The 26,178-nt window shown below is 42.8% G+C and overlaps 1 protein-coding gene across 3 annotated transcripts in view; it reads right to left on the reverse strand.

Annotated features, from left to right (window-relative positions):
• Nucleotides 1–6: 6 nt before the first annotated feature.
• afap1l2 (actin filament associated protein 1-like 2) overlaps nucleotides 7–26,178 on the reverse strand; it is a 64,303-nt gene continuing 38,131 nt past the window's right edge. The window contains exons 5-20 of one of the 3 annotated variants that reach the window (XM_061232203.1): nucleotides 22,430–22,520; nucleotides 18,512–18,595; nucleotides 17,559–17,767; nucleotides 16,843–17,022; nucleotides 13,583–13,669; nucleotides 12,825–12,909; nucleotides 12,572–12,676; nucleotides 11,885–12,096; nucleotides 10,890–11,035; nucleotides 10,050–10,170; nucleotides 6,359–6,550; nucleotides 5,274–5,811; nucleotides 3,689–3,859; nucleotides 1,939–2,135; nucleotides 1,140–1,283; nucleotides 7–431 (exon numbers count right to left, since the gene is read on the reverse strand). In XM_061232203.1, the coding sequence (XP_061088187.1) occupies nucleotides 405–431; nucleotides 1,140–1,283; nucleotides 1,939–2,135; nucleotides 3,689–3,859; nucleotides 5,274–5,811; nucleotides 6,359–6,550; nucleotides 10,050–10,170; nucleotides 10,890–11,035; nucleotides 11,885–12,096; nucleotides 12,572–12,676; nucleotides 12,825–12,909; nucleotides 13,583–13,669; nucleotides 16,843–17,022; nucleotides 17,559–17,767; nucleotides 18,512–18,595; nucleotides 22,430–22,520 (2,589 nt within the window). In that variant the 3' untranslated portion in view covers nucleotides 7–404. Of the gene's footprint in view, nucleotides 432–1,139; nucleotides 1,284–1,938; nucleotides 2,136–3,688; nucleotides 3,860–5,273; nucleotides 5,815–6,358; nucleotides 6,551–10,049; nucleotides 10,171–10,889; nucleotides 11,036–11,884; nucleotides 12,097–12,571; nucleotides 12,677–12,824; nucleotides 12,910–13,582; nucleotides 13,670–16,842; nucleotides 17,023–17,558; nucleotides 17,768–18,511; nucleotides 18,596–22,429; nucleotides 22,521–26,178 lie in introns of all 3 variants that reach the window. The other 2 variants (XM_061232202.1, XM_061232204.1) reach the window with 2 other exon arrangements.

The following is a 26,178-nucleotide window of genomic DNA, read 5'->3' on the forward strand; positions in this document are numbered from 1 at the left end:
ACAAGCTTTCTTTATCAAATTTTATTTGAATAAAAGTGCACCTTTGTTTGTGGGGTACATAAAGAGGTCAAAGGGAACATTTATATTTCAGATGCTTAAAATGTATTTACAACCTTGATGCCAACTTAAATGGGCAAAGATCTGTGCTAATGCCTGGAACACTACCCAAGAACTGCACTTTGGCGGGGCTATTCTCCGGCGTAGGGGAGCAGGCAATCTGGGGATTTTCTGTCCACAAAAAATCCAATCCGAACATCTTAATTGCGTACATGGTTTAAAAAAGACAATAGGCTGTCAGAAAGCAATACTTATTTTTAACATGGTTTCTCCACTGATCCAGGAGAGCTTTTCTTTTGGCAGAAGCTCGAGCCAGTGGTCACGCCAGGTCTGAAGAGAGCCCTCCTCTAGGTTGTCACCTTCTTTTCCCACTCCTGTTTGAAAGGACAGGGGCATGAATGGTTTAAACACCACTGACAAACAGGCTCCATACATAACTCTTTACTGAAATCGCTCCCATTCCCTGCGTGATTGCCTATTATTGTGTTCATATTTAACCCTTTGAAGTATAGGTTTTTTGGAATATTTAAAAGCAAACAATTTTTATTCAGTTCTAGAACGCCATTGCTTTCAATTATTTATTTATTTACCAGGGACAGTGCACATTAATCAACATTTTCAGTTTCCACATCCATGTAAATGTGAGCTAATGAGCGCTTTTTCATCTGTAGTCCCTAACCTGCTTGTCTTTGGACTGTCGACCCAGGACCTTCAGTTAAAAACATTTGAATCGCATTAAAAAGTAATTGCACTCCCTGTTCTGGAAGGTGTGTCCATCTCATCTGCATAAAGTATTCTCTAACCAATCAGGTGCTGGCAATGTTCTGTTTTGTATTCATCCGTAACGGCAGGATTGACTTTTCGAGCCGTTAAATTAAACATAACTTTGTCTCAACAATTTTCCAACTGGATGTCTGGATACTGGATATTATTTCATGAATGTTGAAATAATGGCATTGATTAAAATGTTCCACTATAAAGTAGGCACACTAATACATTTACAGAACTTTGATCGAGGGTGTAATTACCCTTTAAAAACTGCTACTGATAACTGAATGTGATGCTATTGCTAAACCTCTGACCTTGGCTTTCTGGAGGACGTTGCCCTTGCTGGCTGCCATGATTGACAGGGGTCTGCTCTTCAGGGCTGTGGCGGAGTTTACGGGGGAGGCATCTGTGCAGTTAGAGGAGGGCGCTGCAGGTGAGGAGCAGGATGGAGCCTTGGGCTGAAAGCAGACAGACTGTTACTCACTGGACTGCATGCACAACTCACTTCCCTCCACTGGGGGGCAGTGTACAATCAGTGGTGCTGTAGTTCATTAAAGGGTACCAGCACCCAAAATTAGCACATGCCTTGATCTGTTCAATATATCATAAAAATAACTTTTCCCATTTTCGTAAGCTAAATGAGTCACATATAACGACATATTAAATTTATTTTATCGGACTATGACGGTCCCATAAATGGGAGAAATCACACCAACTAGTAATAGGATGGACGGTAAATACAGTGGGGACCATAAGACATCATGTGCAATGAACACAGACCATTGGCCCAGTCAATACTCACCCTTCCTTCAAGTCTGCACTTTGGTGACAAATTTTGATATGGGACACGGAGGGGTAAACAGTTTGGCATGGAACAGGGTGAGGTAAACAGTTCAAATGTTCTTGGCTTTGACTGGATTTTCAGACTGACCGTAGACACACAGCATATTGACCGCAGTGTCTGAGACAGTGTAAGTGCTGAACACAGACTGACTGTGAACACACCGCATATTGACCGCTGAGTCTGACACATTGTTAGTGATGAACGCAGACTGCCCGTGAACACACCGCATATTGAGTCTGAGACAGAGTGGGTGCGGAGCGCAGACTGACCGTGGAGGTGCTGACGGTGTCCAGGAGGCCGCAGTCCACGGTCGTGCCCAGGGTGAAGGGTCCTGCCTCCACCTTCTTCAGACTCTCCTTCACATCCATCAGGTGGAGCTCCAGCTCTACCCGCTTCGTCTCCTCCAAACGGCAGGCCTCTTCTGCCTCTTTCACACGCACCTCCAGGGGGCGCTGCCGCGCCGGGTCTGAATGACACACAGTCTCAAAATCACACATGCAGGTAAAAATATCTTCTGTAATTATATATATATATATATATATGCTAGTTAGGGATCTCCAGGATTTCTAAGCTATCATAGCATATGTGATTATTTTTCAATTATTACCCACTATTATTAATGTCTTGTGTTATTTTTTTATTTTATGTTTTATGTTTTCTACTACTGGAATCAGTAATAACACATGCAGACACATGTGTGTATCCTGTCTGTGCATATGTTCCCTTCTGCTTTAAAAAACAGCATTATGCAAGGCTATTTGATGCAAGAACTATTTGCTTTGCCCAATCTGATACTCATTCTGTTCCCTTGCCAAACAAAAAGGCAATTGTTACACAACATGAAAAAACAGTTTACAACAGACCCTCAGACAAATTAGCCATTCCCCAGACTGCTCTGCTCCACTCACAAACTAACCAGAAGAACAGTTCAGTAGACAGAAAACTGCGTCTCTGTTCTCTGAAATTCTTTCCACAATCACTTCGAAGACCTTCTATGTGTCCTGTGACCGAAGAACATTCCAAAAGAACCTTCTGGTTTTTTTTTTTTAACTCAGCTGGACAATCTTTCTTGGGTCATAAACATTTATTAAAAGTTCACAAACCAGACAATATACGTTTTCAATTATCAACAGCTTTTTGTGAATTGGGTAGTTCCTCATAGTCAACACTTGTATCTTCAGTCAAAAATGAGCTGTCTTGTTGAATCCCTTAAGTGGCACTAGAGGGCACTAACGCTCCCACCTGCAGTTTCAGAACAGTGGCAGAGATGTGACAGGGAGTGCAGGTTGTGTGTACCAAATATGGACTAAGTACCTGTTAAGTCACCCACTCCACTGGCTGTCCATGGGCCTGTTAAAAGCATTTTGAAGCCCGGGAAGTTTACTGCCGCCACCATGTTGTACAATTTGGAGCCAGAGACAGTGCAGTAGCCTTCACTAAGCGTGTGAGAGAGAGTGACGTAATCTGTCCCAGATTCATCCACAAAGTATTGCTTTATTGTCCTAATAACACCATAACTTAAAAGAAAATCGGTATATGGGGCGACATTAACCCATAGCGGGCAATTACCACCCATTTTGACATACAGAAATGGTATCAAGGATTGTTAGAATATGCCTTTAATTGTCTAAGTCTGTTTTGAGGTGAGGGTTGTAAACTGTGAGCATGGCAGGACTTTGGCTTTGAATTTGTGGCAGGGAGGCTGGAGATATATGGCCCTGCTCTTCAAATAAGAGGCTGATAAGCATCTAAACTGCTGTTCTTGCTAAATCTGGCATTGCCTTTATCTTAAAAAAAAAAAAGATAATAGGGTTAAAGATGAAGAAAAAAAAAACACATTTTCTTGTGGGAAAAAAAATTGACTTTGTATTTTGACCATAATTTTACCATTGGCTTTTACATCGGTCTGAATGACCTATACTGGAGTCAAACGCAGTGGCATTAGTGAGAACCGTCTCTCAGCATGACAAGGAAATGAGTTTAAAAAAAGAAGCCCAGTTCTGGCTGCTTGGTGTGTACCTCTGCAGGCTGTGAGCGCCTCCTTCAGCTCCCTCCTCTGCTGCCGCAGCGCTGCCAGGGTGTTCCGCACCTCCTCTCTCTCCCTTTCCAGGCGGTCTCGCTCCTCTGAGAACCGACGGACGTCTGCCTCCGTTCTGTTCTTTCCCAGCTTGACCTCGATTGACCCCGAGCCTGCAGGAGAAGATCACTGTTCCATAACTGCCCGAGGCCCATTACATTTTGACTTCAATTAGCTCTATACAGTATTTATCTTAACATTAGGGACATTCAATTGAAATAAAATAAAATATATACACTCAGTGAGCACTTTATTAGGTATTTAGTAGACCTATTTTTTAGACTTTTAGACTATTGGTTTTCTGCCGCTGTAGCCTATCCACTAAGTGATTTGAAATGTTGTGTGTGCAGAGATGCTCTTCTGCATACCACTGTTGTGACGTGTGGTTATTTGCATGACTGTGACCTTCCTGTCAGCTTTGACCAGTCTGGCTCTTCTCCTCTGGATGTTTTTGTTTTTCGCACCATTCTCTGCAAACTCTAGAGCAGTGCTGCTCAATTCCACATCCTGCGGGCTATAGTGTCTGCAGACATTTGCTCCTACCATGTGCTACACCACCTGATTTTACTAATTTGCTTATTATCTGAACCAAGCAGGTAAAATAATCCGTGAAATCAGGCAGTGTATCGCATGGCAGGAGCAAATACCTGCAGACACTGCAGCCCGCAGGACGTGGAGTTGAGTAGCACTGCTCTAGAGACTGTTGTGTGAAAATCACAGGAAAATCTGAGATATTCAAACCACCCTGTCTGACACCAAACATCATTCAATGGTCAAAGTCACTTAGATCACATTTCTTCCCCATTCTGACATTTGGTCTGAACAACAGCTAAACCACTTGACCACATCTGCATGCTTTTATGCATTTAGTTGCAGTCACATTATTGGCTGATTAAATATTTGCATTAACAGACTGGTGTACAATACTTAAATACTCAAAATTAAACTTTATTCTGGTTCTCAGGAGTCACAATGACTGTGAGGTTATTCCCTCAGTCCTGGGGACCCCCTGTATATGCTGATTTTTGTTCTAGCTGCAATTGCCATCACAGATTTTTGACAAGCTATTAATTTATCTAAATTAGGTACTTGTCATGTTTTGAGGGGTGTTTTACCCTCTTAAGCAACATGATGTCTGAAATTGCTATGCATGCAATGAAGAATAAAAGGCCCATGTTAATATTGTGCTTACTGTGCTATATTGCAAACAATTACATAAAAAAGACTGAGGTGAATCACTAGGCTCCTAATTAGGTGTCGAAGTGTCCCTGAGCAAGACACCTAACCCCCAAATGCTCCTGACGAGCTGGTCGGGGCCTTGTATGGCAGCCAATCGCCATCGGTGTCTGAGTGTGTGTATGAATGGGTGAATGGAGAAGCATCAATTGTACAGCGCTTTGGATAAAGGCGCTATATAAATGCCTGCCATTTACCATAACGATGTGATTGGCTCTATGAGTGAGTTGTTGATGTGATTGGCTCTATGAGTGAGATAACGATGTGATTGGCTCTGTGAGTGAGGGTCACCTGCAGTGGTGGGTCTTGGCCGATCTGACACCTCTATGTGGATCCTGGCATGCTGTGGGCTGGGAGCACCAGGACCTGATCGTCTCTGAGCCTCAGTGCTGAGGAGGGGGGATTTCTGTGTGTCAGCATTGGAGAGGGGGGGTTTCTGGGCGTTAACATTGGAGAGATGGGATTTCTGGGTATCAGCATTGGAGAGAGGGGATTTATGGGTGTTAGCATTGGAGAGAGGGGATTTATGGGTGTCAGGGCTGTACACCGGGAGTTTCTCGGGGTCCGTGTTAGGGAGAGGGGGTTTATGAGGTTCCACATTGGAGAGAAGGGGTTTCTGGGCGTCCGCATTGGAGACAGAGAGTTTCTGGGGGTCAATGTTAGAGACAGATTTCTGAGGGTCAGGGTTGGAGTGAGAGGGGTTCTGGGAGTCAGGATTGGAGAGAGGTTTCTGGGGCTGGGCTTGGACCTGCACACTGGGACACAGCTGATCCAGCTCTGCTCTCGGTGGAAGAGGAGGAATAGTACTGCTACATGAAAGCTCTGGATCCTTCTGGGGAAGAGAGACAGCCAAACTCAAATTCAAATTCATCTATACCTGTGAGTATAATATATACCTTCTGTAAAATCGAGCTATGCCTGCTTAAAAATTGAGCCGGTCATAAGTGGGTCTTGCTGGGTATGTGCTGGTCAACCCCGCATGGCCAAACTGGTCTTAAAGCTTGTCTGAACTGGTCAACCAGCCAAACCATGTTGAGCCAAGTGGTTCATGATAGATAACACTGGGTCAGACTGGATTCAACTTGGTTAAACTAGGCTAAACTAGGTTATGGTGGAGTTTGAAAAGGTTAAGACCAGTTTAGTCTTGATTAAGCTCTGTTTGGCTGGGTTAGGATGTATTAAACTAGGTTACGCTAGTCAAGGTCATGAACTGAGTAAATTTGGTGTGATTCCTGATTTGTTTCTGAGACAGTGTGTGCAATCACATTCACAGGATGTCCATGGCTTTACAATTCATATGCAGTAGGTTCCCAGTCAAGCTCAGTTCATAGATTGTGCAGTGTTGGATATTAGGGAATGTTGCACAGTATACAGACCTGGCTTGGAGGTTTTGGTTCATCTGTGAGCTGTGATGTTGGGCTGGAAACCTTGGGGGAAGTGTGCCCGCTGGAGGGGTGGAGGAATGATCGGACCGGGATAAGATCCAGGTACAACCTCTCTGCTGTGTCTGGCTCTGCCTTGAGCCCCGGCTCCACACTGGATCCCTTATGGCCACTCTCTTGGCTCTCCTGGTGTGGTGGACACAAAGGGGCATAAAACACAACAGTTAGCTCAGTAGCAACATGCTGCAAACATGCTACCAATCAGCACCAACACTCCACAGCATTGGATTGAGTTCCATTCATTGCTTACATAGAGTGGGCTCCAGAATTATTGGCACCACTGACTGGCAATGCACAAAAAATACTTCAATACATAATACAATACAATACAATACAATACATAATAATAAATAAATTCAATAATAAAACAATTTAATAATTGAAAGAAACTTTTTTTTTTAATGTGTGAAGAATATTGTACTTTATCAATGTTTAAAAGGAACCAACCAAAATCCATCCATCCATCCATCCATTATCTTAACCCGCTTATCCTGAACAGGGTCGCAGGGGGGCTGGAGCCTATCCCAGCAAACATTGGGCGAAAGGCAGGAACACACCCTGGACAGGTCGCCAGTCCATCGCAGGGCACACACACCATTCACTCACACAGTCATACCTATGGGCAATTTTGACTCTCCAATCACCCTAACCTGCATGTCTTTGGACTGTGGGAGGAAACCGGAGTACCCGGAGGAAACCCACGCAGACACGGGGAGAACATGCAAACTCCGCACAGAGAGGCCCTGGCCGACAGGGATTCGAACCCAGGACCTCCTTGCTGTGAGGCGGCAGTGCTACCCACTGCACCATCCATGCCGCCCCAACCAAAATCCATTTAATAAAAAATAGATTTCCCCAAAATCAAGGTTCCATAAGTATTGGCATCCCTGCTTTAGTATCCCTGCTTGGTGCTTCCACCACTGGCAAGGACAACAGCATGGAGTCTTTTCCTGCAATGATTGACAAGGTTAAGGAGCACATTTGGGGGGATTTTGGACCATTCCTCAATGCAGATCCTTGCAAGATCCTTCAAATTCTTCGGTCTGTGCTTTTCAACTGCCCTCTTCAGTTCGGCCCACAGGTTTTCAATTGGATTGAGGTCCGGCGCATGAGATGGCCATTGCAGAACATAGATTTTGTTGTCACAGAACCGTTTCTGTGTGGATTTTGAGGTATGCTGATTGTCTTGCTGGAAAGTCCACCTACAGTCAAGTCTCAGCTTTGTGGTAGAGCCAACCAGATTGTCAGCCAAAATTGCCTGATACTTGGTGGAATCCGTTATACAGGTGAAACTCGAAAAATTATATCATGCAAAAGTTAATTTATTTCAGTAATTCAACTAAAAAGGTGAAACTAATATATCATATCGACTCATTACATGCAAAGTGAGATATTCCAAGCCTTTATTTCTTATATTTTTGATGATTATGGCTTAAAGCTTATAAAATCCCCAAATTCAAAATCTCAGAAAATTAGAATATTGTGGAAAGGTTCAATATTGTAGGCTCAAAGTGTCACACTCTAATCAGCTAATTAATCCAAAACACCTGCAAAGGGTTCCTGAGCCTTTAAATTGTCTCTCAGTATGGTTCAGTAGAATTCACAATCATGGGGAAGACTGCTGACCTGACTGTTGTGCAGAAAACCATCATCGACACCCTCCACTAGGAGGGAAAGCCTCAAAAGGTAATTGCAAGAGAAGTTGGATGTTCTCAAAGTGCTATATCAAAGCACATTAATAGAAAGTTAAGTGGAAGGAAAAAGTGTGGAAGGAAAAGGTGCACAAGCAGCAGGGATGACCGCATCCTGGAGAGGATTGTCAGGAAAAGGCCATTCAAAAGTGTGGGAGAGCTTCACAAGGAGTGGACTGGGGCTGGAGTTGATGCATCAAGAGCCACCACACACAGACGGATCCTGGACATGGGCTTCACATGTCGTATTCCTCTTGTGAAGCCGCTCCTGAATAACAAACAACGCCAGAAGCGTCTTACCTGGGCGAAAGAAAAAAATAACTGGTCTGTTGCTCAGTGGTCCAAAGTTCTCTTCTCTGATGAGAGCAAATTTTGCATCTCATTTGGAAACCAAGGTCCCAGAGTCTGGAGGAAGAATGGAGACGCACACAATCCAAGATGCTTAAAGTCCAGTGTGAAGTTTCCACAGTCAGTTCCACAGTGTTGATTTGGGGAGCCATGTCATCTGCTGGTGTTGGTCCACTGTGCTTTATTAAGTCCAGGGTCAATGCAACCGTCTACCAGGAAATTTTAGAGCACCTTCAGCAGACAAGCTTTATGGAGACACTGACTTTATTTTCCAGCAGGACTTAGCACCTGCCCACACTGCCAAAAGTACCAAAACCTGGTTCAATGACCATGGGATTACTGTGCTTGATTGGCCAGCAAACTCACCTGACCTGAACCCCATAGAGAATCTATGGGGCATTGCCAAGAGAAAGATGAGAGACATGAGACCGAACAATGCAGAAGAGCTGAAGGCTGCTATTGAAGCATTCTGGTCTTCCATAACACCTCAGCAGTGCCACAGGCTGATCGCATCCATGCCACGCTGCATTGAGGCAGTAATTCGTGCAAAAGGGGCCCAAACCAAGTACTGAGTACATATGCATGATTATACTTCTCAGAGGGCCGACATGTCTGTATTTAAAATCCTTTTTTGATTGATTTCATGTAATATTCTAATTTTCTGAGATTTTGAATTTGAAGTTTTCATAAGCTGTAAGCCATAATCATCAAAATTATAACAAATAAAGGCTTGAAATATCTTGCTTTGCATGTAATTTGTCTATGTAATATATTAGTTTCACCTTTAAAGTTGAGTTATTGAAATAAATGAACTTTTGCACAATATTCTAATTTTTCGAGTTTCACTTGTATCTCTGGACGACTGGAATTAAAACATCCCAAAAACATCACTGACCCACCACCATATTTCACCGTGGGTATGAGGCGAATGTCCTTTCATGCATTTCTGTTTCAATGCCAAACATGCCAATGCTGTATCTGACCAAAACATTTTGGTCTCATTTTGTGTCATTTGGTCATTTAAAATATGATTAAGCAAAGATGCAGTGGTCAGACGTGACCAAATTGAACATTTTGGTCAGATACAGCGTTGGTATATTTGGCGTCAAAAGAGAGATGCATAAATGAAGATGCGCCTCATACCCAATCACAATTTTGACTGACAATCCGGTTGCCTCTTCCACAAAGCTGAGGCTTTACTGTAGGTGGACTTTCCAGCAGGGGTGCCAATAATTCAAGAGCCACATACAGCGGCTTCAAAAAGTATTCAGACCGCTTCACTTTTTGCACATTTATTGTGTTGTAGATTTAATTTCAAGGGATGAAGTTGCCATTTTGCTCATCAGTCTACACTCAATAACCCATAATTACAGTGGCTAAGGTGCTTGACTGGGACCTGGCAGGTTGGTGGTTCAAGCCACAATAAGATCAGTGCAGCTGGTGGGCCATTGAGCAAGGCCCTTAAGACCAGATTGCTCCAGGGTAGATTGGCCCCTGCTAAGTCAAATCAACTGAATGTGGCTTTGGACACAAGTGTCAGAAAAATACTGTAATCGTAATGTAATGTAATCCATGTTCTTTGTCACCTCTAGCTCTGGCTCCGGCTCTGTTGCTGCCACGTCGTCGTAGATATCGTCTGTGACATTAGAGACCACGGGGAGACTGTCTGTGTAGGCGTTTGGTTCGGAAAACCTCCTCTGCATCAGACTATAGAACAACAACACAGACACATTCATTTAACTTTTCAGGATGAAAAACATTACTCTACTGAAGAAACCAAATCAAATAATTGTAGATTTGGTTGGTTAACTATTATGTTTGGGGTCAATTTGACCCCACTCAGTGTTTGACATCTATGCTAAGTCCTGTACCAACTTGGCATACAAATGTGTTGTGTTATTTTGACCCTCTGTAACTGTATGAAGGAAAATATACAACAATTCTTTTCCTCAGATTTCTTTGTGAATAATTCTGGTGGGACTTTCCCATACAGGTTGCCAACTTTCACTTAATGTTCCTTAGGCTCTAAAATGTTTCTCACAGATTTTTCATATTTATGGATAAAAGGCTAGTAATCTGGGAGACAATAAGAAGGCGACAGATTATTGCTCTATTACAGTATATGTTGTGTATATTTCTACTCTTGGGCTCAATTTGACCCCAAATGTAAATCTGGTCATAAAATCTTCACATAATAGGAGGGTTAAGCAACTTTCTATTATTGAACAACAAGTTCAACACGGTATCCTTAGACTGAAATACATCTGCTGTAAATATACTATTGTGCAGAGAAAAAAAAAGAACTGAAATAACATTAAAGAAAAGCAATGAGTAAATAAACAAAATCCCGTGTGATGACTTCACTATGACGTAAAAAGCAGACAGGAGATGAGTGCCCGGTGAGGTGTGTAAGAATTCAAACTCACTACATGGAGGTTCGGGCAGCGTTTACAATGCAGGATATTCTGTCCGAGTCCACGTAGTCATACGTCAGGTCCTCCGGGTCCATCTTAGATCCGGTCTGTGAGAGCAGCAGGCCCAGCCAATGGCCCATGACGGCAGAGGACTTGGCCTACAGGGAACACCCAAACCATCTCAACACTGAGGGACCTGAAGACCGCCCAACACATCCGAGTAAGGCGAGGACATCACAAGCTTGATATGTGATAAATAGAGCAAAGGGTCGAACCCACTCTCAGGTCCCAGGAACAGAAGCACTTCAGCAAGGAATGGAAAACGCATTGTGAATATGTCCCTGAAAATTTCCCTTGTATCAGCTGGAAAAAGTGACGGCTCTACCTATTTTTTGCAGTAATTACCGTTATCTAAAAGAAAAAAAAATATTTCTAAAGTTTTCTGGAATTAGAAGTCAGGTGAAGTTGTGAAGCTTAATTGCTTAAAAGTATACCAAATACATGAATGTTTGGGCGGGCCTCACAACTGTAATTGGAATCCAATCCTGTACTGATTGGTCAGACCCAGTAGCAAACCCAGTAATTTTCACCTCCTATCTCCTTGTTCGCTGCCTGACATGGAAATCGATCGGACCAGAAATGTCCCTTATGAACGCTTCTTCTAAGAGCTAGAAGTTAAGTGTTACTTTTCTTGACCAAGGAAACATGAGCGCATCCTTTGCGGATATTTTTTCAAAATGCATGACGTATAAATGACTAGTAGATACACCTCTCTCCATCTGCCATGCATGTAACTGAATTAGCTTCGAACTGACGTTTGCCTAATTCACGTTTTCCTGATTTCACCGTCTTAACTGACTTTTTTTTCCCTTGTTTTCTTGTCTCCTGATGGAGCGAGGAGCAAAAAAAGGAGCAAGGAAAGGAGGTGAAAAATAAACGTTTGGTAAGAGCCCACTGTCTTACTGGCCTCACATGACCCTCCCTGCTGGTGAGGCTAGTCTTCTCACCTCCAGTGTGGCCAGCTGTTCCCCGTCCTGCTGGATGCGGAATGAGTACAGGTGGTCCGGGCTGGGGTCAGGAAGCACCACACACCCGGCCAGCGGCACAGGCTGCTGGGCTACTTTGGTCTTTGCCTTGTCCTGGTAGAACCACAGCTGCCCATTCTTAATCAGACACCAGCGCGCCCGCCACTGGCTGTTCACCAGCACGTTCAGGATACCTGGTGTCAAAAGCAGACCTGGGTCAAATACGTAATTGATCTTGCTTGCTTGATCTTGCCAGGTGCAATTGAGAGGACCAGAAGGTGGGCTTGGCACTTTTTCAAACTATTTAATTGGTTCCAATACACCAGACAAGCTCAGAGGAGTTTAGAAATGTATTTGAATCCAGAGCAATTATATTTGACCTTGGTCTGGTCAATATAAGAGAGCCTTACATAAAGAGGCACTATTTACCAGTACATGGGGAGAGAGATGATTTATCTTTACTTGCAGAAAGATAATTCACATTTACTGAGGGAGATACCAGAGAAACTATGCACATTTACTGGGAGAGAAACATTTCAAGTGAGACAAGTCACTCACACACAAGGATTCAGACTATTTGTAGTAAGACTGTTCACCTGCACATGGAGTGAGAGACTATTCACCTGTGAAGGCAAAGCAAATCAGCAAAGAGTATCCATAACGCCTTACCTGATGTGTCAATAGATTTTTCAGGACTGTCCAAAGATGAAGTCTTCTTTTTACCAATGTTCATCAGGTTACTGAACTTTAAGCCTGGGCCATGCTTCTTCTTAACTGTGGTTAAAGCACAGAAATAAGTCATTCCTGAAGATTACATCTAGAAACTGTTACACAGCTAACTGCAAATGAAAACCACATTTGTTTACATTGATATGTATTGTATTATATTGACTGAGTCAGTGAACAGCAGAGATCATCTCACCATCTTTATTCTCTGGAGCCTCAGTGTGGCTGTCTGTGCTGCTGCCACTCTCTGATGCTACAGAGTACCTCTCACCCAGCTCACCCTGCGAGCATGAAGATGCATTATCATCCTACTGCCCCCTACATCACCCTAATGCCCCCTACATCACCCTAATGCCCTCTACATCACCCTAATGCCCCCTACATCACCCTAATGCCCTCTACATCACTCTACTGCCCCCTACATCACCCTAATGCCCACTACATCACCTTAATGCCACCAGCATCACCCTAATGATGCTCCCTACATTACTCTACCGCCCCCTACCTCACCCTAATGCCCTCTACATTACCTTAATGCCACCAGCATCACTCTACTGCCCCCTACATCACTCTACTGCCCCCTACATCACCCTAATGCCCTCTACATCACTCTACTGCCCTCTACATCACTCTACTGTCCCCTACATCACCCTAATGCCCTCTACATCACCCTAATGCCCCCTACATCACCCTAATGCCCTCTACATCACCCTAATGCCCCCTACATCACCCTAATGCCCTCTACATCACCCTAATGCCCCCTACATCACCCTAATGCCCTCTACATCACCCTAATGCCCCCTACATCACCCTAATGCCCCCTACATCACTCTACTGCACCTTACATTACTCTACTGCTGCCTACATCACCCTGCTTCTGCATATATCACCTTAATGCCCTCTATATCAGACAGTACTGATATTACATGTTGTGGTTTGGACCATGACTCTTACCTGTGTACAGATGAGACGTGGGGAGTCTGATGGATAGGGGGCCACTTCTGTACCTTCAACATGTTTACTGCTGATCTCCTGAATAGCCTGTTAGGAACAGAGTATTAGAACCAGGACCCAGGTTTGAATAATATGACAGACTTTGTTTAGTTACCACTATGGAGACATCTGTATGTGTGAGTAGCCTGCTTTTTGTTCTCGTGGGGAACCATGTGGAGCAGTTAGGATATTGTTCTTGTCCTACCTCAGTAACTGAAGTGTATCTGTACCTTTAAATAAAACTATGTATCCAATAGAAGAAAAATAACCTTGTCTAGATCTCTTACAATCAAAATTCTAAAGCGCCATAACATGTTTTTATTTACCTTTTTGTTTTGAGTTGCTGCTTTATAGCTAACAAGTAACACTTCCCTCTTCTACCCCCCGCCCCCTCCCCCCCTCCCCAGCCCACTGCAGCCCAACCCGGTGACTCATACAGCACGGTAGACAGGCTGCTTTGTGTGAAACAAGCTTTCAAAGAGGTGCTGTTGTCAGCAGTCTCTTCTCCCATTCTCTTTTGCACAATTCCCATACTCCCACCTTCCCTACATTCCCTGTACATATTAACCTTGCTAAACAATATCCATGTTGTTTGTGTATTATGGTGATTTTCTATTCAATTCAAATGCATCTGTATAGCACTTTTCACAGCATACTGTCCCTAAGACGCTATACATAGTAATCAGGGAAGAAATGTAAAATAATTAGCCCAAAGCTGATTTTCATTTTACATTTTTGTGAAGTTGTTCAGTGTGAGATTCTAGCTCCAGCTGCACAGTAAATTCAATTTACAGAGTACATACTGTATAGTCCCTATTGGACTCAAAATGACTCTATCAGAGTTGAAGTAACACCAGACATTTTACTGTATGCTTGGTTTAGCTGGAAGAGTGAAGGGAGAACAGGGGCCTGTTCCATAATGCAGAATTAGCTGGATAAATGCACAACGTAAAACCCGGAACAGCTATTTTTACTTCAGTCCATATCCCAGATTTGGGCAGGGTCTAGGTTTTACTCAGTGCAAAGTCTCCACTGAGCTTGCCCATTTCACTCCAAATCCAGATCATAACAATTCAGTAAATATTTGCCTTGGGTAAGTAGACTATGTTCTGTGTTATGTACTCCTAATGCAAAACAGCATCCTCGTCCAATCATAGATCCTACCTACTCTCAATCTCCAGTCACACCATCTTTCCTCCAACCTACTTATCCAACCTAGTTATCTACTGATCTCCTCTCTCATTACTTCACAACCACTGCTCTATCCTGTAAACTCCTCCTATACACACCCACCATTCCATAAACTCCTCCCCCATTACTTCAAAGCCACACCTCTATCCTGAAAATCCCTCCTATACACGCCCACCTTTCTCTAAACACCTCCCCAATTACTTCAAAGCCACACCTCTATCCTGAAAATCCCTTATATACACACAAACCATTCCCTAAACTCCTCCCCCATTGGCAGGAACTGCATTCACGAGTGATCCCGACCTGTCATACGAGTCATGTGAATACTATTTTCAGAAAAGTATTTCAGTGGATTGTTTAGGTGAAAAAACACAAACTTTATCAATACTCCACCATATTATTGTGTTTGCCAAAAACGAAGTAACCGCAATCTACCAATCAGGTATCAGTCATCCCTTGTTCTCGTTAATCCCATTGGCCATCTATCCAACAGAACCCACCTACAGTACCGTATATACTGTATTATAACAGTCATCTTCATTTATGGTTGGTGGTCTGCAGTTGGGTGCATTTGTTGAATGCAACATGGCACACTTGTATGAGCCCTTAGTTCAAAAAAGGTTAAAGACATTTATGTTAAGAACAAAAATGTTCTCACATGAGGCCCAGAGCTTTTTGAAATTAGACTGACTTTGGCCTATGTATTGTGTACTTACATTAATGAATAGGACTGATATTCTAACTGAATCACACATTTTCTAACATGTAGACTTGTGAATATTTGTCTTAATGAAATATTGCGTTACACTGACCAACTGAGAGAAACATATCTAGATTCTATTATCCTGATCTTATGGTATCTGGATCAGAATGATCCTATCTGAATAATTCTGATCTAGACTAAAAGTTTTGAAATACTGGGCCCTGGACAGCCACAGGCTGTGCTGGTTTTCATTGTCACACATCCAGTGACGAGAAGCAACAATGACATTACCCCATTCATTTTCAATGGGAAGAGATTTTTTGCGTCCGCAAGGCATTTCGGGATATCTGGCAATGCCAGGCAAGCGGGCAACACAATGAGAAGCGACCCCCCCACAATGAGAGGTCCCCCCCAATTCCCTCATCCCCGATTGCCCGATTAACAATCAAATAAATTATTTGTTCAATAACAAAAACCAATATGTAAAATGATTAGCCTACCAATTTATTCTGAGAATGCATTATTGTTCTTTGCATCATAAACTTGTGCAGCATTTTCCTATCCACATTTAGCCTATGATTGCATAAAATGTGAATATGCCTTTCGAAGACTCTGCAGTTTAAAGATTTTCATAAATGAATTTGCTCTAGGCTTATTATTGTAATTATTCTGATTACTGGCATCTTTGTTAAACAATCTAGTATCTCTTTGTCATGGTAATTTCTCAATCACTATAGACTACATATTGGTCTTGATTATTCAGCAAATTTCTTTGATTGCTAATCCAGCAAAATAAATGAAATGGGTTGAGTAGGGTAGACTACTGCTTGGTTTGAAGATTTTTTTCAGTTCACCTGCCACAACTACATAGGCCTATATATGAAACTTTTATGACACTTTTATGACACAGAGAAAACGGATAGCCCAGTAGGCTATGCACAATTGCTATATATGATGAAAACAAAAACTAGCTGGCCCAGTAGCTCTCAAAGACCAGGGTTGGAGACCACTGCTCTAAACCCATCCTACAATGAGAGCTGCAGGCTTTCATCATCATGGCCGGCCCCACCCTCACACCTTCAGCCCCGCCCCACCCTCACACCTTCAGCCCTGCCCCACCCTCACACCTTCAGCCCCACCCCACCCTCACACCTTCAGCTCCGCCCCACCCTCACACCTTCAGCCCCGCCCCACCCTCACACCTTCAGCTCCGCCCCACCCTCACACCTTCAGCCCCGCCCCACCCTCACACCTTCAGCCCCGCCCCACCCTCACACCTTCAGCCCCGCCCCACCCTCACACCTTCAGCTCCGCCCCACCCTCACACCTTCAGCCACTGTTGAGTTTGTTCCTTGCTCTGCAGGCCCAGGACGATGGCTTCAGCCCCCACCGGGGTAATCTTCAGCTTGTGCTCCTTCTTCTTCAGCTGCTTCTCCTTGTAAACCACACTGCAGCCCACCAGGCTAACATCCAGCTGTGGAACCTGCTCCTTAGAGCTCTTATAGCACTGCAAGGGAGATGAGAGAAGGGCTGTTATAGCACTGCAGGTAAAAGTACAGACTGTACCTGGTAATTTGAGGGTATTTACATTCATTTTGGGTGATGTGTGTCGAAATCACATCCTTTTTTATACATAGTCCCCCCATTTTAGGGGAACAAAAGTAATTGCTACTTCAGGTATATCCAATCACTTCCATACTGCAGGTATAAGAAAGCTTTCAGTATCTAGTCTTGATTCTTGGTGAAGAACCAAAGCATCCCCCTTCATCTGTGAAACATGGTAGTAGGAATGTTATAGTTTGGGCATGTATGGCTGCCAGAGGTACCAAATGACTTGCCTTCATTGATAATGTAACTGCTTTTGGTCCCCCAATGTAATGGGATGTAATTCCTACAGACATCACCAGATATGGATGCAAAAAAATAAATCAAACCAACTGTTCAAATACATATGGACAGTATTGGACTGAATGTATGTATGTATGTATGTATGTATGTATGTATGTATGTATGTGTGTGTGTGTGTGTGTGTGCAGTGCCCACCAGGAGGCGATGTTCCTTGATGACACACAGCTGTTTGGCCCACTGGCCCAGCCACTTCTTCCTCCACAGGAAGGCGCAGATCCGCGTGTCCCTCATCAGCTCGATGGAGGCCTCTGTAGATGGCCACTGGTGTGGCGTGGACGACTTCCCTTTGGACACTTCCTCCTCGTCGTATGACTCGTACGAGCTGCTCACAGCCTCGCAGTCCTCTGCAACACACGGCGCATGGGATCAGAAGTCGGAAGACAGAGGGAAAGGAGGTGGTGGTGGGATTTGGGGGCAGCAGAAAGAAAGGTGTGGAGACATAACCCAGAGCATGGGGCGGGGTTGGGAGGTTTGGGGGTTGGAGGATATTGGTGAGCAAGGGACACCCATGCTGAAAATTCCAGCTGAAACCAGCCTTTTTTCTTGATGCTTTTAGCTGGTCAACTAGTTGTTTACCAGTTGACCGAACCATATAGTCAGCCAGTCCACCAGTTTACTTCACCATCTTAACCAGCTTTGTCCTGCTAGACGCCAGCTTTGACCAGCCACAGACTATCACCGGCTAGAAAACACAACATAAACCGTCTTAAACCACCTTCAAATCCCAGCTGGTGTTAGCTGCCATTTTCAGCAGGGACTGTGCATGCAGGAAGGTCACCAACGTGCAGGAGACACAGATGATGTCATGCTCACACTGATGTCACAGTGATACATGCCCACCATGGCAAACCAAGCACAGGGTCTGCTTAAACCAGAGAGCCATGACCTGGGCCATGACCTGTGTTACATTTCTCTGCATATCCAGACTTTCACATGGTGATTCAGGGAGGGATGATCCTGTAGAGGAAAGACCTCTGGGTGCCAGTGTGTTTGAATGTGGAGCCAGCCAACATGACGGTATGATTATGGTGTTTTAGATCTGCGCCCTTGGTGAGGAATATGGAGGAGTGAGAGGAATACAGATATACCCCTGGAGATGGTGGAATACACCACACCCTCCTCAGCCTCTAAACGTCTCCGGGACGCCGTACGTCTACCGAAACAACCCATGTCTACAGAGACAGAGACAGTGGGGAGAAGAAGGAGAGAGGAAGTAGAAGGAGGACAGAGGGGGAGGAAAAGCCATAAGGACCAATGTGCCAGCTTGGTTCCTCCTCGACAATGACAAGAGGGTGTAATTTGGCCAGCCTGGTTGTGGGAAAGGGTTTTACCTGGTTTCAGCGCTATATGTAATACATATAATTAACAAGCCTGGTTCCAGCTCTACAGTGGGAAAGGGGTATAACGGGCCAGCCTGGTGGGAAAGAGGTAAATAGAGCCAGCCTGGTGCCTGCTCTATAGTGGGAAAGGGGTATAATGAGGCACTGTTTCCAGCTGTACAGTGGAAAGGGGTATAATGAGCCAGCCTGTAACAATTCCAGGATTTTGCTGCTATGAGAGTGGGATCTTTCTGGTTTTTAGTGATGAGAGAAGGATATTTCAGGTCTGTCAATGTGAGAGACAGACTGGGTGGTGCTGCCAGTCTTTACAACAGACTGTCTGAGTGAAAAGCTTGAGTGCTCCAAGTGTTAATGCCTAAATCAACAGAACATCCAAATGAAAATGATGGCCCCTTCTCATTTTTTTTTAAAATGGCACCACCACCACTGTTTTCTGTTCTCATAATGCTTTTCTGTGCATAGCTCAGGCCCATGGCCTGTATTCATGATTCTCTTGCTGTGTGTGCAATGGCAGTGGACCAGCACTGCAGAACAATGGAGTCTGTTGTTCTCTCTCTATGATTCTCCCCTTGCCATCGTTCTGGCCTGGCAGACAAAGAGCAGCATGGGAGCTTGAGTCCAAACAGGCGTGGAGGGGGGTTTGGGGGAGCTACAAATTCATCCCCCTACCCTCTGAACTCCAGACTCGACACCCCTCCATATGGACATTCTAGTTTACCTGCTAGTTTCATACATTAAACTTATAGGCCAACAGAGGATGGGTATGCTCCTTGAGCCGGGTTCCTCTCGAGATCTCTTCCCATCGGGAAGTTTTTCCCTAAGGAAAAACTTCATATGCTATTGGGGGCTTAGGGCTGATATGTTTCATTCAATCTGTAAAGCATCTTTGTGACAGTCTTCTGTGAAAAGCGTGATACAAAATTGAATTGAATCATCTTGGATAACTGCGCACCTGCTCTCTATAAAGGGCAGATGAATCGCATGCCAAAAACAGGATCATCCTCTTCATATAGACAAAGGGATGTGGGGCTCTGCCCACATCAAAATTTACAAAGTAGGCTATGGAGCCCACAAAGTTCCAAGAAGTATTTTTATCGTGGGTGCACAAGCTGAAAAATAATAATTCCATTTTTAAACTTTGGGGGCTCGGTACAGCAGTATATTTTGAACTGTCATAATGTAACCTGTGTTGTCTTTTACTCACAAATGAAACATAACCTGAGCTGCCAGAATGAGAGGAACTGGTAGGTATTTGCAGATACATTTATTTCAGAATAATACTAGGATTTACTTGCTTTCTAATAATGCCAGCACAATGAAATATTAAACTATATAATTTTTCATAACTTTACATGCTCTGGGAAGATAAAGGATATTATAATTCAATGTTTCAGTGTGGTGGCATTATCATAAAAGCATAATCTAATTGTAAAATTGTAACCAATAACTTAATTGTACACCCTAATGGATAAGTGGTTGACCTCACATGACATTTGGGAACAATATTTATTTGTTCAGCTAGTGATTATGCACTGTACATTGCTCTTTTGTATGAAACGATTGGACAGATAAAGTTTATTATTCTGGTTTCAGCTTCACCAAGAGCATGTAAAAATGTGCCAGTGCAAGAGTGCAATACAGTATCTGCAGGGTTCGCTACACTTTGCTAGGTGAAATGATTCCCACACGAATAAATCGGAGGCCCTCATAAAGATAACCTTAAAAGGTCTTGTCTTTGACTTCTGTATCAGATCTGAGTGAGATGCGCGATTGTTCAAATACTTCTCTGTGCTTGATTAAGCTTGCCTGGTGCAATTGAGCCAATCAAGAGGACCAGACGGGGTTTGCACTTTGTGGCCTCGAGGCTAAACTACATGACTGGGACATGGAAGGTTGGTGGTTCAAGCCCCTGTGTTGCCAGGATAAGATCCACCCAGCTGTTGGGCCCTTGACCCCATATCGCTCCAGGGGGGATTGTCTTCTGCCTAGTCTAATCAACTGTAAGCTGCTTTGGATAAAAGAGTCAGCTAAATTATGAAATATGAGAGGATTCATCCAGGTCTGTTCTGTATTCTGTCACATACCGACCTTAATAGATGTACTTAAACATGCACCCACATCAGCCATGTTCTAGCTTTGCTGCATTGGCTACCAGTGTCTTTTAAATTTAAAGTATTGCTGTTTAAGGACAGAATGGTTTAGCACCTGTATACACTGTTTATACTGTTTGACTGTGTGTCATCCTCAACTTTCACCTATGCAAACACTACCCTGTTGGTTATTGCATAATAATAATAATATTAATAATAATAATTGGTTTAAAGGTGAACACTTATCTGGGTCAGCAACTCCTGAATATATTCAGGGACTGCCTTGTTTAAAGCCTTATACTGTACGTAAGTCTGAAAAAAACTTACAATGAACTCAAGCAATGGGGAAGCAAAGCCCGTATTCATGACAATATTACCGGGTTATTATGTATTTAGACAGGAGATACAACAGAGGAGGAAACAGGCCCTCAAATTTTAACACAGAACTCACTGCTCGAGAGATACAAATGAAACCACCAAAATGCAAGTTGCAGTGCCAGTAAGCTAGTGCATCATCATAATTGCTTTGTTAATATAGGATTAGTGTTCAGAAGTGCACCCAGAATGACATACAAATGATTGCCTGTGGTGGACCCTGTTTAACTATGACTCACCACAATAGATATTATTGCTGTATCAGTGTCTGAAGATGGTCTGTAATAAATTCCATAATAAGGAAGGCACACAATTACATGCACAAAATAACCTACACCTCGTAGTTATATTTATGTTATTATTGCAACTGTGAACATGAAAAATAACAAGCACAAGAAATACAGTATATGCAAGCCTTTTGCACGAGTTGCAAATTGTTCATTTTAATGTATGTCCTAACAGAGGCATTCATCCTAAATGTATCACGTCTACATTGGGCAATCTGATTAGTCAGTATGATAATGTAATTCTGTTAATTAATATCGCTATGAAGCACACTTTTTAAGATCTCTGATGAATCAGAGATAGAGGACCCTTACAGAGAGATCTTTTTAGAGATTCCTACAGAGAAATAGAAGGCCTTACAGAGGAATAGAGAGCCCTTACCCTTCCAAAATAATTATGTGTGAATGTGTTTGCCTTTTCACTCACAAACTCACAATTTCACATGAATTTCACATTTTTACGTGTGAAATAAAATAGTGTGAAAAGAAAATCAAATGGAATTAACATTTTCACATGTGATTGGCTTTTTTCATGTTTTCATGTGAATGAAAAACAAACCATGACATGAAATCACTTTACATTCTACATTTTTCTCATGTCAAACATGTGACTTAAAATAGCATAGAATACCTTTTCACACTCTCATCTTATAAGTGGGATTACTTTTATAGTTCACATCTGTACTGTTCATATGTCGGGTGTTCACAAGTGGATTTTCAGAATGTGACTTCTTCCCGCAAGAGTACAGAGGGATCGAGTGCCATACAGATGATTAGAGTACCTCATAGAGTTGTATAGGTCCCTACAGAGCAACAGGGGGGCCTTGTAGAAAGCTAGAGTCCCTTACAGAGGGGGAAACATAAGATACAGCTGGAAAGAATGGAAATGGGTGCGCTGTGGCCACAGTAGATCTTACCATTGGTGGCTGTGTCATAGGGTTGAGCCTCTTCATAGTATCCCTCGGGAGAATCCGGCATGGGCAGCGGGAGGGGGTCTCTTCCCAAGCACTGAGAGAGGGTGAGGGAGGGAGAGAGGGAGAGAGAGAGATGGGGGAGAGATAGAGAGAGGGGTAGAGAGAGGGAGAGAGGGAGGGGGAAAGAGAGAGAGATAGAATTTATAATTGGTCAGTACTTGCCAGGGCTAAAATACTAAAAGAAACTTAGTATTTGGCGACATTGGCTCAGGCAGTAAGAGCAGAGGGTTGCTGGTTCGATCCCACCCTGGGTGTGTCAAAGTGTCCTTAAGCAAGACACCTAACCCCAAATGCTCCTGATGAGCTGGTTGGTGCCTTGCATGGCAGCCAATTGCCAGTGGTGTCAGCTAAAGCATCAGCTAAATAACTGTAATATGTAAAATGCCCATAATTATTCATCCCCACCTGCAGTCTTTGTCATCTTCATCAAATTATTGCGATTAATTAGTAATATGCAAAACATTACTGATTGAACAATTTGCATCAAAGCATTGGTCATTCAGTTGTTGAATAGCACGCTTGAAGGACACCTGCCTACCAGGTTAGATGCTTGACTATTGGCCGGCATTGGATTTCTGTGAAGAAAATAGCAGTTACCTGTATTTCTTTACTGAGTCGATTGCATTTATATTGCATTTACAGTATTGGAGTAATTTGCATTTAAAAGTCTAAATACCCAATGACGTTCACTCTATGGTCATTCTAGGGTCAATCCATGTTAAAGACAGAAAATCTGATTGAATACAATTCATTCTTTCAGATGATTTCATTTCTTAATGGAGGAACGGTTAAATTAATAAATTAATGCACCAGGTAGAGGAAAACAAATACACAGCATAGGTGGCCAGATGCCACAAAAACATCCACAAACAGTTCTTCAACAATACCTCCCTAACCCATCAAAAACACTTCAACAAGACATAGTTTCAGTAACACCTGAGACATGTGTGAACTTCTGAAGGCATAATGATCTAGAGTCTCATCTATAATATTTCATTTCATTAGTATTGATAATTTCCAGCTCATTATCAAACTCCAAAATCAAGAATATTCTATATAGTATGTCTTCCTTCCATGGCACATGTCCTCCATTTTGGGGAAATGCTTTTTGAGGGAAAGGTGGTATTTCGTTGTTCTTATAAATATATACTACCAGAGATTCTCGGAAACAGGGGAGTTGACAGGCTGCCTTCCTTCTGGCTAAATATGACACAGGATATTGCCACTTAGAATGAAAGCGACTTAGTTTCTGACAGTACAAAATATTTGGGGAAGAGTGTTGGAGCTAGGAGTATAAAGCATTTGCATGTGTGATGGGTTCTGAATGAAAGCGGTGACCTTCACAGGAAATTCTCGGGAAGTTGGATTCACAGTGAGATAGTTCCACAAAGAGCATATAAAACAGACACACATACATGCACACATATACATCCATATACGCACAGACACAAATACACCTACCCATACACGCATGCATATGCACATGTTACCGTTGTTACATGGATGAGTGTGGATGAATCTGCTCACCACAAGAGGCAAGACTTTGATTTGTCACTATGGGCTCCTCACCATTCCACACAAAGTGCTTCAAATTGATTATTAATCTGCTCTATATATTCCACAAGAACATGATTTAATTGGTCCCCCAGAAAACACTATTTTTGTTATTTTCACGTTGACTGCCAGGGCCCAGGGGTCTCATTTAAACTCTCGGATTTAAACTTAAACACAAACCCAATTTTTGAGTCACTCTGTAAAATACAACTTGATCATACGACCATTTTATAAACGAGCCCCCAGATCTGACAGTGTGCTCAAGCAGAACCAGGGTCTAGTGTAGTTATGCGTGGTGTGGACAATTTTACAATTTCTTTTGCAAAATCAAATAAAACGTTCCAAAAATAGAGCAAATATATATATATATATCCATCCATCCATTATCTGAACCCGCTTATCCTGATCAGGGTCGCAGGGGGGCTGGAGCCTATCCCAGCATACATTGGGCGAAAGGTAGGAATACACCCTGGACAGGTCGCCAGTCTATCTCAGGGCACACACACCATTCACTCACACACTCATACCTATGGGCAATTTAGACTCTCCAATCAGCCTAACATGCATGTCTTTAGACTGTGGGAGGAAACCGGAGTACCCGGAGGAAACCCACGCAGACACGGGGAGAACATGCAAACTCCACACAGAGAGGCCCCGGCCGACAGGGATTCGAACCCAGGACCTCCTTGCTGTGAGGCGGCAGTGCTACCCACTGCACCATCTGTGCCGCCTATATCTATCTATCTATCTATCGCACCAAGCAAATTCCACAGATTACGATTCACATGATTGCCTCTGTAGCTGTGGTAGGCGGTAGGCTGGAATCTGTCTCCACTCTTGCAGAGAGGGTCTATTAGTCACTGACTCCAGATTTCAGGGAAGTAGCCCACACACAGGGGTTGTACCCCACACTCTGAATGAGTTTGAAAAGTTTTAGCATTGCTTCTCACAGTTTCTCTGGAGTCTCTCCTTTAGCTGTGAAACAGTATTAAGTATAAATATGTAAACATGTAAATATGTAATAATAACAATAATAATCAATTGTTCATAGTGCTGTTCAGGTATGTTCTAGATAAAGTACGCACAATAATGACAACGCCGTTTTTGTCTGTTTCTTCAGATTTTTCAGTATGTTGTCATTCTGACTCAAACCACTATTATACCAGTTATTTTCTTTTAAACGATTTTTGTTATTTGAATCAGAACATTAAACATTAAATTAAAAAAATAAACAATCAGTGTACACTTTATTATGTAATTATTAGACTTATTTTTTAGACTTCTACTACTGTCCGCCTATCTGCTTAGAATTATGATGCGTGTGTTCAGAGATGCTCTTCTGCATACCATTGTTGGAATGTGTTGTTATTTGCGTTAATGTCACCTTCCTGTCAGCTTTGACCGATCTGGCCATTCTCCTAGATAATCACATGAATAAGTAGCTGTAATAAAGTAAAAATGTTCCCAATAAAGTACTATATGCAGTCCCCTCCAAAAGTATTAGAACAGATATACACTGAAAACAATTGAGTTTGAGGTCAAACCAATTACGGACGATGACAGATCCAAATTTTATCTTTTATTTCCTGGTATTTTTATCTAGATTTGTTAAATAACTTATGAGAAATAACCAAAAATAACATATCACGATTTGTAACAGACCACCCAATTGTTAGGTGAGCAAAAGTATTGAACTATGACTGACAGGTGTTTCTTGTTGCCCAGATGTGTCCTGTTAGATTGATTGGTTAAACAATAAATAGTTCTGAATGTCTACGCTTGGTTTTAGCCTTGGGCTTTGCCTGTGAAGACTACATTTGTGTTAGAAAAGATAAACCAACACGAAGATCAGAGAGCTGTCTTTCGGAGAAAAGAAGATTTGAAGCTTAGAAAAGAGGGGAAATCGATCAGTGTCATTGCATAAGTATTGGGGATAGCTTGTACAACAAATTGGAATGTCCTAAAAAAGAAAGAAACTGCTGGTGTACTGATCAAACAGCTCGACCAAGGAAAACAAGAGCAGTTGATGACAGAAACATTGTAAGAGCTGTAAAGAAAACCCCCAAAACATCAGTCAGTGACATCACAAACAATCTCCAGAGGGTAGTCAGTGACATCACAAACAATCTGCACAGGGC

The sequence above is a fragment of the Conger conger genome, chromosome 2, assembly GCF_963514075.1.
Source record: "Conger conger chromosome 2, fConCon1.1, whole genome shotgun sequence".
NCBI classification, from domain to species: Eukaryota; Metazoa; Chordata; class Actinopteri; order Anguilliformes; family Congridae; genus Conger; species Conger conger.